At 38.1% G+C, this 12774-nt stretch overlaps 1 protein-coding gene across 1 annotated transcript in view; it reads right to left on the bottom strand.

The window, feature by feature from the left end:
- The window catches only part of LOC127578572 (sodium-coupled neutral amino acid symporter 1-like), a 62514-nt gene that overhangs the window by 25100 nt on the left and 24640 nt on the right, over positions 1–12774 (bottom strand). The window contains exons 5-8 of the mRNA XM_052030721.1: positions 6123–6274; positions 4739–4831; positions 4056–4134; positions 2100–2182 (exon numbers count right to left, since the gene is read on the bottom strand). Coding sequence (XP_051886681.1) covers positions 2100–2182; positions 4056–4134; positions 4739–4831; positions 6123–6274 — 407 coding nt within the window. The remainder of the gene's footprint in view (positions 1–2099; positions 2183–4055; positions 4135–4738; positions 4832–6122; positions 6275–12774) is intronic.

Raw genomic sequence — 12774 nt, forward strand, 5'->3', positions numbered from 1 at the left:
ACAGTACTGTAGGTCAGGATTGAACCCTGATTACTGGAACTGTGAGGCAGGCAACACTACCAGATGGGCCACCGTCCTCTTTCTGCAAAAGCAGAAAAAATCTAGTCTGGGGTATTACTGTCAATCAGTTCCACTCTCAATCGTCACTAAAGTGATGGAAGATGTAGTTGACAATGAAGTCAAGGGGAACTATTTCCACAAATAACCTGCTCAGCAATGCCCAGTTTGGGTGTGCCGGAGAAGACAACTCCGGATATGATCACAGCTTTGCTGAGATACAGAGCAAGAACTGAAGTTCAGAGGGGAGGTTAACGTGACTGCCCTGACATCAAGGCAGCATTTTACTTAGTGTATGGCATCAAGGAACTCTTGTAAAACTGAAGCCAATGGGCAAAGAAAATACAATCACGCAAAGGAAATGGCTGTGGGTGGTTGGAGATCAATCCTCTCAGCCCCAGGATATTGCAGCAGAATTGGTCAGGGCAATGACTAAGATCCAATCAGTTTTAGCTGCTCCATCATAAAGTCAGGAGTGGGGGATGTTTGGCTGATGGCTGCTCAAAGTCTAATTCCATGTGCAACCTCTCAACAAGTGAAGCAGACCATGCTGCATGCAGCCGAGTCTAAGCAACATCTAGGCAGAGGCTGTTAAGTGGCAAGCAAACATTCACACCAGAAAACTACCCAGGCAATAACCACCTCCAACAAGAGAGAGTCTAACTACCTACCCTTGACACTCTGTGGCACTACCATCACCCGAGTACCCCAGCAACAAATATCCTAGGGGGTCACCACTGGCCAGAAACTCCACTGGACCAGCCACATAAATACTGTGGCTACTTAGAGCAGGTGAGTGACTCATCTTATGTAACCTCAAAGCCTTTCCGCCATCTACAAGGTACAGTGTCAGGAGTGTGATGGATATTTTCCACTGGATTAATACAGCCCCATAAATGCTCAAAGAAAACTGACACCATTCAAGGCAAAAACAATGCACTTGACAAGAATTCCATCCATCACTCTACACAACTATTCCCTCCACCACCAGTATTACTGTGGCTGCAGTGTATATCAAGTACAAAATGCACACTAACTACTTCCCGGGCGCATCTTATGGCACCTCTCAAAACTCATGACTTCCAATTATCATGAAGGACAAGGGCAGCAGTTGCATGGGGTCATCAGCGCCTGCAGGTTCCCCTTCAACTTACACATCCATCCTGAGTTGGAAATAATCTCAGTCCTTTATTTGGCATCTCCCCGTTGACCCTCACCAATTTTTACAGATACACCTTAGAAAGCATCCTATCCAGATACACTTTAGTTTGGTATGGCAACTGTTCTGCCCAAGACTGCAAGAAATTTCAGAGAGTTGTGGACACAGCTCGGTCCATCGTGGAAACCAGCCTCCCCTCCATGGACTCTGTCTACACTTCTCGCTGCCCTCGGTAAAGCAGCCAGCATAACTCAAAGACCCCCACCCATCCCACATATTCTCTCTTCTCCCCCCTCCATAAAGAATAGTAAAGCTTGAAAACGCTCACTGCCAGGCTCAAGGACAGCTTCTATCCCACTGTTACAAGACTATTGAATGGACCTCTAGTACAATAAGATGAACTCTTGACCTCACAGTCCTACCTGTCATGGCTCTTTCACCTTATTGTTCTACCTGAACCCTGCACTTTCTCTGTAACTGTAACACTATATTCTGCATTCTGTTATTGCTTTACTCTTGCACTAACTAGATGTACTTATGTTGTCAAATGATCTGTGTGGATGGGCATGCAAAACAAAGATTTTCACTGTATCTCAGTACATGTGACAATAATAAACCAATTGCCAATAATCAAACTGAGTCTAAATCCTGGAACTCTCTCCCCAACAGCACTTTGAGAATACCTTGACCGGAAAGACTGTAATGGTTGAGAAGGTGGCTCACCACCACCTTCTTAAGAGAAGTTAGAAATGGGCAATGAGTGGCTGATGCTGTTCTGGTTTGGTGCTGCCCAGATCCCAAACAATGAATTAAACAATATAAGGTATTTATGATTGCTGACATCTCTTAGGGTATATTGCTTAAATAACATTAGATACTCCACCTAAGTTCTTGAAAAGACACAGAGGCAGGATGATGGCTAAAGTCACACATATAACAAGGCTGTTGCCATTTAAATACCACACTCTGAAAAGAAATGGGAAATGTGCTTTATTATCTGTACTGATGAAAAATGAATTACAACTGAAGAAGAATCAACTACAACCCTTTATTCTTTAGAAAACATACTGAGATAGACGTGAGAACAGTTGGTAGCTAGAAGACACTCAAAACTATAGATGCTGAAATCTGGACCAAAAAATAACTGGTGGGTCAAGCAGCATCTGTGGAGGCAAAGGGATGGTGGATGTTTCAGGTGGAGACTCTGCATCAGGAATGAGAGTATAGAGGGAAGATTGCCAGGATATAGAAGCGAGGATGGGGGAGGGTAATGAGGGGGCCACTTGCAGAGCACCTGCTTCTGTCCACAATGGCCATTTGAGCTTCCCACCACTTGTCCTCGGCCTTTTCCACTGCCAAAGTGAGACCATACACAAACTAGAAGAACAGCACCCCATATTCCGCTTGGGTAGCCTACAGCCCAATGGTATGAACATTAAATTTTCCAATTTCAAGTAACCCAATCCCCCTGTGTTCCTTCCCCACTCCCACCAGTCCACCCAGGGTCTCTCTACCTTTGTTCACCTTTTCCATCTGTCCCCCTCACGTTACCTAGAATCTCCCACATGGTTCCATCCGCCCATCACCCCTCCCTTATCTGGTTCCACCCATCACCTATCAACCTTTGTCTCTCCCCATGCCTCTCCCCTCCCCCATACAGCTGCATCTGCCTAATTCCACCTATTACCTCCTATCCTCTTACCTCAACACTATGGCCTGCCCCTTCCTCACGTGCCTCCATCTGTTCATCATTCCCTCCCCCCACCTTATCTGGCTCCACACATCACCTACCAGCTTCTGTCTCACCCCTCCCTCTCACTTCTATATACTGACCATCTTCCCTCTACACTCTCAGTCCTGATGTAGGGTCTTGATCTGAAATGTTGACTATCCCTTTGCCTCCACAGGTGCTGCTTGACTCACTGAGTTCTTCCAGCCATTTATTTTTTGCTCCAGATTCCAGCATCTGCAGTCTCTTATGTCTCCTAGTAGCTCGTTTGCACTTAAACTATTTTCATAGGATGTTCAAATTAATGATCAGATTTCAGTGTATGAATAAGGAGAAGCCAACTTCAGTGTCAGAAAGGCAGAAACCAAAAGATCCTGATTTAATGGAATTGGCTAAAGAAAGAGACATGCTTTTTGAAGCAGCAACTTGTTGTGATTCAGGATGCACAGTCTAAATGGAAATATATTCAGTGGCATCATTCAAAAAGATTTAGATACATACTTGAAGGGAAAGCAATTACAAGTTGGATTGATTGGACACCTCCAGCAAAGAGCTGGCATAGATCCAATGGGCCAAATGGCTTTCTTCTGTGCTGCATTATTCTAAGATCCTATGATGGTTGGTGTAGGGAATTCTCCGCACAACATCATTTTTGGAGTAGAATCTATAAATTATTTTATAAAAGAATTTTGAGCATTTACTTGACAAAATTGTGTAATATGAAGAATGAGCAAGTGTGGAATTAAACCAGGTGGCTCATATGGAGAAAAGCACTTGTGTTGTGGCACTCTAAAGAGATGTATCAATGTATTTTAAAAGATAAATTTTGAAATAGAATTATTTGACTGGTATTTTTCTGCACAGGAAGAAAATCCTACCCATCCTTTGATTACAAGATGTGAACAAAATGAGACCCTATAGTTATTAGATCCCCATTTAATATGCCAATTATCATGTTTTTGTATGAATTTATGTTAATTTATTTGCCAAAATAAATTATGAGTGAAAGCTCTACAATGATTCTAGATTTTTTTCCACAATAGTTGTGATGGACATTCTGGAATCTTTCAATATTATGGACAAATACTTTCACAAAATAATGACACTTACTCAGAATTTTCTTGGTATGTAAAGGACTGGATGACATGTGGCAGTTGATTCTTGACAATTAAAAGATAACTCAAGATAGCTAAAATAAAGAGAAGACGACTTTAACATGCATTCTTTCTTTTCTTCTGAACAAATATTTGACCTTCCTTCAAGAATGCCACCCAATGTAAACAATGTTCCAACTAATCTTCTGTGGAACTGTTCATAATGAGTTGCCAATTACTATAGTAGAAGAGGCTTCAGCGAAGCGTGACCAAGTGAGAATTACTGGAAATTAAGTGTGACGTTCACAGGAAAGGTATTCTATATCAGTAGATGTGCATGTTTGATTCTGCTTGTTGCAGACTCTTTGAAACCAGTAGCACAAAGAATGAGATTTTTGTTTTATCAAGACAAATGTTCAATGTTGTATCAAAAGAAATTGGAAGTTTTAAATCAGTATTTAATTTAGTGACATTTTTTGATATTTGTCAGAAATACATTTGTAAAACATAGAGGAAAGTTTTTAAACATCATTCACTGCCATCTATTTCACTTTATTTTATTGTTTCTCTCATGCTCGTTCACTACTCCACAAGCTGTCCAGTCATGCTTTTCACAGCCTGAACCCTAAACAAAACTAAATGAACTGAATACCAGTTTTATACTTGAGAGAATAAAGTCCTAAATTCAAGGCACATTACCTCCAATGTTCTGCAAAGATGTTGATCCGAAAACTGCAAATTTCCCCAGTTTACCAAATGCTAGCTGACCAAGTGTTTCATAAACCATGGAACCTAAATGCAAGAACAGCTTTACAGATTAAAACATTAAGCTTTTAATTTAAAAGTTCAATATGCTCAGATACTTTCTCTGCTTAAAATGCTGTGAAATTGTTGATAGATTTGCTGCACTTTCATTTACACTAATAATATCTGATTTGAAAAACTATGAAAGATTAATATTCCATATATCTTTACTGATGGAATATTGACAGTTTCATCAATATCAGTGGAAAGCAAGCCTTTACACATTTTTTAGAAAACAAATATATACCCAGGATTGCATGGAAAAATATAACAAGTAATTAAATTGGCTCTATTTTAATATTGGGTTTTCTGTTTACTTAAATGTCTTGCTATATATCACTTAAACGGTGTTGTGTAATTGATATCCAAGTTCCTGACTTTCAATTCAATTGTTTGATCTTATAAGTTTCTCATCAATATCTGAGGACTGTACTGAAAGAGTATTTTTGTCTTGGATTATTGATCTGGATCCTGATATTCCAAGTAAGTTGTGGATAAAGTACTAAGAAAACCACAGGCTTGAAGAAACGTAATTGATAGGTTTTTAAAATACATAAAACTGATACTGTCCACACCTATGTTTCATTATTTGTTCAAAAGTAGATGTTACCACATTTATAACCCATCCTTGGTTGGCCCTTGAGCTACACTATTTAATAAAACAATCAAGCGTCTGAAGTTACATATTGTTCAAGTGAACCAGATGGTGTCAGAGTCAATTTAATAGTTTCATGGTTACTGATATTCACTCACTTGAATTATGTTAAATTAAATTCCCCAGCTGCTGTGGTGGGACTTAAGCCGTTGTCTCTGGATCAATAATAGTTAGGCCTCAAGATATTAGTTTGGAAACTTAATCACTATGCTACTATTTCTGGTCATTCAGTTACTACTTACTATTTTAAGCCATGTTAAAACAAATGAATAATTTAACACAGATCACTCCTATCATTCCTCTAGCTTCTGTTTAGTTTTTGCTTTTTTCTTTCCTTCAACAGGTAAATTTAATTGGTTGGTTTTTGTAAAATTAAGTATTTATTGCTGTACATTAAACTCTTCTGTTTAAAAACAAAATAATGTCTAGCTAAAATAGGAAAACCACTGACAGCAATATTTGAAAGTATTAAGACGGTTAGGCTCTGATTTTAAAAATACCAGAAGTTTGCAAATCTAATGTACACGCAATGTGTTCTTTGACAATATGTGAACATGGATAGTGTGACTAAGATCAACTATTAGTTTCAAATGCAGAAGTAAAATTAGTTTGTTGGTTGTTTACTTAAGTGTGAAGCATTAAAAGGACTGGACAATTTGACAATGAATTCAGGTGCTTCTGAAAAAAACATGCTATCTACCCGTTTCAACTGAAGTGTTGCAGCAAAAGGTGAATTGAATACCAGTGACATCAGTGCAATGGCAACTAAAAGGAATCTGCAAAAAATAAAAGAAATGTAATCTATGCTGAAAATAGCAACATTGTTCTTTGTCAGATTTATTCTGCCTAATTTTTATTTAAGGTTTGGAAAAAAAAAAGACATAGCTGTGGAGAAAGACTTGCAGAATAAGTGTAAGTTTGGGTGAAAAGTGTAAAACCAGAGCCATCAATTCAGCAGCTTGTTTTACATCTGTCTGAAATGAAAATCAAAAGAGATCAAATCAAATGACACACAGGTGAATTGTTATTGGTTCCTTTACATTATCATACGAAGCCAATAAATTTTTATCTTGATGATTCTAAAATGACTTATTATGCGCTCTTGTGAACTTTTAACAATCTGCCTAATCACCATATGAAGTAACCAGCAATGAAGCCAAATTGTATTTTCATGTGAATTTGAATGTCTTCATGCATATCTATTAATTAACTTCATCAAAAAATGGAAGTATTATTAGGCAAAGTGTTTTACTTATTGTCACAAAGCTATATTCAGATGTTTTTTCCTTAAGAATTTATATTATACATGATAAGAAACAATGATAAAATCTGATGCTTTGTTTATGTTTTATAATTTTCAGGTAAGAACTTGGCATTTTTTTCAAATATACTTTATTCACATATAATTTCATATGAGAGCACTCATGTCAATGTTTTCATCACAATTCATATTATTTCAATTACTAAATGTTAGCATAACGTCAGTTTATCATGCATGTACAACCTGCAGAAAACAGTCTATGAGGCTTTTAGCACAGATTCTAGTTATTTTCTGGAGACTGCACATTGAGATTCTGCAAGCCTGATCCCTTTTGAGCTCCAGATAAAGTGGGAAAGGTAACCGGATGACTGTCAGGGTGCAGTTGCGGGATATGTGCCTCACCTGAGCGAAGTATAGCAACACTGAGAGCACTTCACACCTGATGACCAGGTTCTTCCTATGATTAAGAGGAAATACTGGTATCTTCCCTGGGGTAATGGGACAAATGACCTGAATATCTTAAATCCCATAAACTGCTGGTAGTCACCATGTTAATTGCAGTGCAACATTAAGGTCTTTAAATATGGAAATAGCAGGTTAAATTTTAATCCTCACCACATAAGTGGTAAAGCACAAAGATTTATTGTACACTCATTTCAGTGGAATAAATACTATAATTAATTGGAAACCTCTTCCCCAGAGAGAAAGCAGCAAATTTGCGAATCAAAGTCAGACCTTAAACTCATCTGCCAACTCTTTTTCAAAATGAATTCCAGGGTGGAGATGGGAACCGAAATATCATGGGTCAGGGCTGCACAAAATGATCAAAATTTTTATGCTAAAGAAGTCTCCCCGAGGCCTACTATGCCAGGGGTCAATTTTCTGTTGTGAAATAATAGCTGAGACTGGTTTTCTAACTGTGGTTTAACAACTCTCATTAAGTGGCAAAGGATTATAAAGAAGAAAACTGAACAGACACGGACAAACATTATAAACAGGGTCAGAAGCAGCAACACCTTCCAGTAATGCATGTTCACTAACTGGAAGTGTGCAAGTCAAATGTTTTTTTTTAATCTACTTATGGGATTTGGGCACACCAACAAGGCCAGCAAGTATTGCCCATCAATAATTGTCCTTGAGAAGCAGTGAAAAGTATTATTCACAGTGCAACCAAGTTGCATTTACTCACCAATAACCTGCTCACCAATGCTCAGTCTGGGTTTCAGTAGATCTACTGAGTATCAGACACTATTGTTATTATTTGGGATCTGGGTACTACCAGCAAGTACATCATTTATTCTCCATCTCTAACTGCTCTTGGGAAGGTAGTGGTGAGCCAACTTCTTGAACCACCTTCTTGAACCATTACTGTCCTTCTGGTGAAGGGACTCCCACAGAGGGAAATCCAGGATTTAGATCTGGCAAAGATGAAGGAATGGCGATACATTTCTAATTCAAAGTGGTGTGTGACTTGGAGAGGAACACGTTGATGGGGTGTTCCCATTCACCTGCTTCCCTTGCCCTTCCAGGTGGAAGAGATCGGAAGTTTGGGAACAGCTGTCGGAGTAGCATCGCTGAGTTACTGCACTGCGGTTTTATAGATGGTTCATCCATGGTGGGGAATTTAATAATTAAGATGATAGACTGGGTGCCAGTCAAGCAGGGTTCTTTGTTTGGATGGTTTTGAACTTCTTGTGTATTGTAGGAGTTGTATTCATCCAGGCGACTGGACAGTATTCCAGACTTGAGCATTGTAGATGGAAAGGCTTTGGGAGTCAGGAGGTATGTCACTTATTCCCAGATAGCCAACCTATGTTAACCTGCCTGGACCAGTATTTCTGTGAATAGTGAAAAAGACTTCCGTCTTTAGCAAAATAGCGAAAAGCATTCCGTCAAATGCTGATCTCATTAAAATCCTCAAATAACTTTCATAAATAATAAAAACAGAAAATGCTGAAGTACGACAAGTTAGGCAGCAATCCGTGGCAGAAGAGTTAACTTTACAGTTTTGTTTCTCTTTCCAGAAAGGTGCCAGATCTGCTGAGTGCTCCAGCATTTTCTGTTTTTATTTGCTATTTCTAGACTTTTTTTTTGATTTTCACCTTTCATAAATGTTTCATCAAAGGTCTTTAACCTGAAATATTAACTCCGTTCCTCTCTCCACAGACACAGCTCTGAGTTTCTCCAACTTACAAGAATATGTTGGAACATAAATTAAATGTGTCCTAAAATGTAACTGGTGAATATCAACACCTTGTACCTTTATTTAATCACCTTGAGATGAAATAAAGAAATAAAAAAGGGAAAACAGAATATTTTAAAAGTAGGAAGACAGAAACTTCAAGTTAAAAGTATTCAACGCAAAATCTTTTAATAGCAGATGTGAGAAAGATAGCTGTGGATGTAGAGGTTAATAACAAAATAGCAGTTGGTTTGCATGCCTGAATGAAGGAAGCAAGGAAGTGCAGTTTATCAATTAGAGGTGACTATATGATCTGACACCAAGAAGGGAGGGACAAATGTTGCATCATGTCAGGCTTATCTTCAGAAATCTATGGGTGAGCATGCAGAATTTATTAAGAAATATTCCTTCCAGTGTTTGTTGCTCACTGGGGCAGTCAGATTTGCAATCAATTTACAGTGGAACTGCACATGATTGAAAGTATTAATTTTGTGTAAAGTCACTTCCACAGAGCTGTTAACTATTTAGATGAACACTTGTAGGACAAAGGCCATGGACCATATAAACAAGCAATTCAACATTTAAAGAGCATAGCAAAAATGGGATTAGTGACCAAAACCAGTGAAAGTGATAGTTGATAATGGTAACAGTAATCTCTTGAAGCATAATAATAAATAATATTGATAAAGGTACTAAAAGTACAACACCTAACTTTAGACTGTATGCAAAACGTTCAGTAGAACATTCATAAACTCCTTATCACTTAGCAATGAGGCAGGAAAATCATAACAGTAATTAAAGATATGAAAGGCAACAGACTTGTACTTACATAGAAATAGCAAAGCCAAATGGAACATTTTTATAATGTTTATTCCGGACAAGAAAGTTATCTAGTTTCAATACTTTGCACAATTGTTGTCATCAAATAAAACCACTGATGCAAAGGCGGATAATAAAGGGGCATGTACTTAGATTCAAGAATAAATGATGGGCAGGCTTTTTTTGCCTTAGATAGCAGTGAAGTCATAGTAGTGAGAGCAAGTACGGTCTACATTCTTAAATTATATGAAACCAGTTCACAAAAGAGCAACCAAGGAATTGTGCAATGAGATTTATATTAGGCTTATGATCACTAAGTCATGAAGAAATGTAATGGTTTGTTTAAATGTATTCATTCACAGGCTGTGGAAAATCACTAACAAAGCCAACATTTTCTGTCCATCCCTAAATACAGCTAAACATCAACACTGATGGGCCTGACATCACTTATAGGCTAGACCAGGTAATAATATCAGATTTTCTTCCCTAAAGGACATTAGCAAGCCAGATGAGCTTTTACAATAGACCAGTAGTTTCATAGTCATTTTTACTTATACTACATTTTTAATTCCAGATTTATATAATTACCTGAATGTAAATTTATCAGCTGCCATGGTGGGATTTGAACTCATGTTTCTGGATGCTAATCCAGTAACCTGACGATTATGTTATTATACTGGCACAGAGCTGAGAGTGTACCACAATGTTTTGTGCAACATTATAGTGGACAAACGATGGATCAAAATTGCAAACTGATCAGGAACAGAAATTACTAAAAGGATTTAAGTTCTTGATTCTATCATTTATTGAATTAACTGCAGTTTAATAGCACTTGGCAAAAAATTAAAAGGAAAGCAGGTTATCTTTTGGTTCTTCAAAATAGTGGGATACTCACTAGGATATGGATATTTAAAAACTGCTCAGTGCAGGTCTTCCAGGAACCAAAATAGATTTGTTGAATAGTCCTTTCCACCTGTCATTTCTCACTGTTAAAGCAACAACCCTGCAGTAACTTTAAGAGATTAGTTCCAATCGGGGATTAAGCACCTTTGTAAAGTGAAAAGATATTAAACTCTCCTTTGAATTTCCATAATTCTTGAAAAAAAAATCCAGCTTCCTTGTGAATGATTAAGAGCATTGAACATCAATTGCTTGGGCATATGGCAAATATTGACTTCAGCCTCTCGATTTCATTTTATGCACCTGCTAAATTTGAGAGCCTGAATGGAGTCTGGTCTTGAGTTTAATGCTACATAATGAGCTGTTCAATATTCATTTAACTTAGAAGTGTCCATTAATCTCCATTTGATTCCTATATGCTTACAGGCATTCCTGTCATTTTATTCAATTAATGAACATTTTATAAATGAAACCAACACCAACAGATCAATTCAGCAAATTTCAAATATCAGTTTTGATTGAATGACTCAACATGCAAATCAAAATTCATACCTTCAATTCATCTTAATCTCATTTTTTTTATATTTAATTACCTCAGTTTAGTTGGATTTCTGATGTACTGTGTGGCGCATCATATAATTCACCAATGTTGAATCTTTGCATTTATATATCTTTCTTGTTTTTTTTATTGCTAATTTTAAGTTATAAAAAATAATGCTACTTTACCCTTTATATAAGCAGTATATGCTCATATCTAAGACACTTCTATATTCCCATGCATATAGAATTACTCCCCAAACAGCAGAAGTAGAAATTCTAAAAAAAAATTTGCTGATGTTGGAAATCTGAAATAAAAACATAAAGTAGTAGAAATACTAAGCAGGTCAGACAGCACCAATGGAACAAGAAATAGAGTTAACATTTTAGGTTAAATGACCCTTCTGATGTAAAGTCATCCACCTGAAACATTAACTCAGCTTTTCTCAATCCACAGATGCTGCATGTTAGGTATTCCTAGCATTCTGTTTTGTTTCAAATTTTCAGAAACTGCTGTGTTCTGCAACTCACAAATCCAGTGTGTTCTGTTATTTTGTCTTCTCTGAGGATGTGACAAAGCACATTGATGAAGGTAGAGCAGTGGATGTGGTGCACATGAATTTTTGTAAGGTGTTTGATATGGTTCCTCATGGAAGGCTCATTCAGAAAGTCAGGAGGCATGGGATCGAGGGAAACTTGGTTGTTTGGATTCAGAAATGGCTCACCTATAGAAGACAGAGGGTAGTTGTAGATAGAGTGTATTCTGCCTGGAGGTCAGTGGCCAGTGGTGTTCTGCAGGGATCTGTTTTGGGACCTCTGCTCTTTGTGATTTGTATACGTGACTTGGATAAGGGCGGTGAAGGGTGGGTTAGTAAGTTTGCAGATGACACGAAGGTTGGTGACGTTGTAGATAGTGCAGAAGGTTGCTGTAGGTTACTAAAGGACATTAATAGGATGCAGAACTGGGCTGAGAAGTGGCAGATGGAGTTCAATCAGGAAAAGTGTGACATGATTCACCTTGGAAGATTGAATTTGAAGGCAGAATACAAGGTTAATGGCAGGACTCTTAGCAGTGTGGAGGAGCAGAGGGATCTTGGGATCCACGTCTATAGATCCTGCAAGGTTGCCGCACAGGTTGATAGGGTTGTTAAGAAGGCGTATGGTGTGTTGGGGTATTGAGTTCAAGAGCCATGAGGTAATGTTGCGGCTCTATAAAACTCTGGTTAGACGGCACTTGTGTTCAGTTCTGGTCACCTCATTATAGAAAGGATGTGGAAGCTTTAGAGAGGGTGCAGATGAGATTTACCAGGATATTACCTGGTTTGGAGAGCATATCTTATGAGGATAGGCTGAGCGAGCTAGGGCTTTTCTCATTGGAGCAAAGGAAGATGAGAGGTGATACAAGATGATAAGAGGCATCGATCGGATGGACAGTCAGAGACTTCTTCCCAGTGCAAAAATGGCTAACATGAGGGGGCATAATTTTAAGGTGATTGGAGGAAGATATAGAGAGGATGTCAGAGGTAAATTCTTTTTACACAGAGAGTGGTGGGTGCGTGGAACGCACGGCCAGCAGA

The sequence above is a fragment of the Pristis pectinata genome, chromosome 15 (genome assembly GCF_009764475.1).
Source record: "Pristis pectinata isolate sPriPec2 chromosome 15, sPriPec2.1.pri, whole genome shotgun sequence".
In the NCBI taxonomy this organism is placed as follows: domain Eukaryota; kingdom Metazoa; phylum Chordata; class Chondrichthyes; order Rhinopristiformes; family Pristidae; genus Pristis; species Pristis pectinata.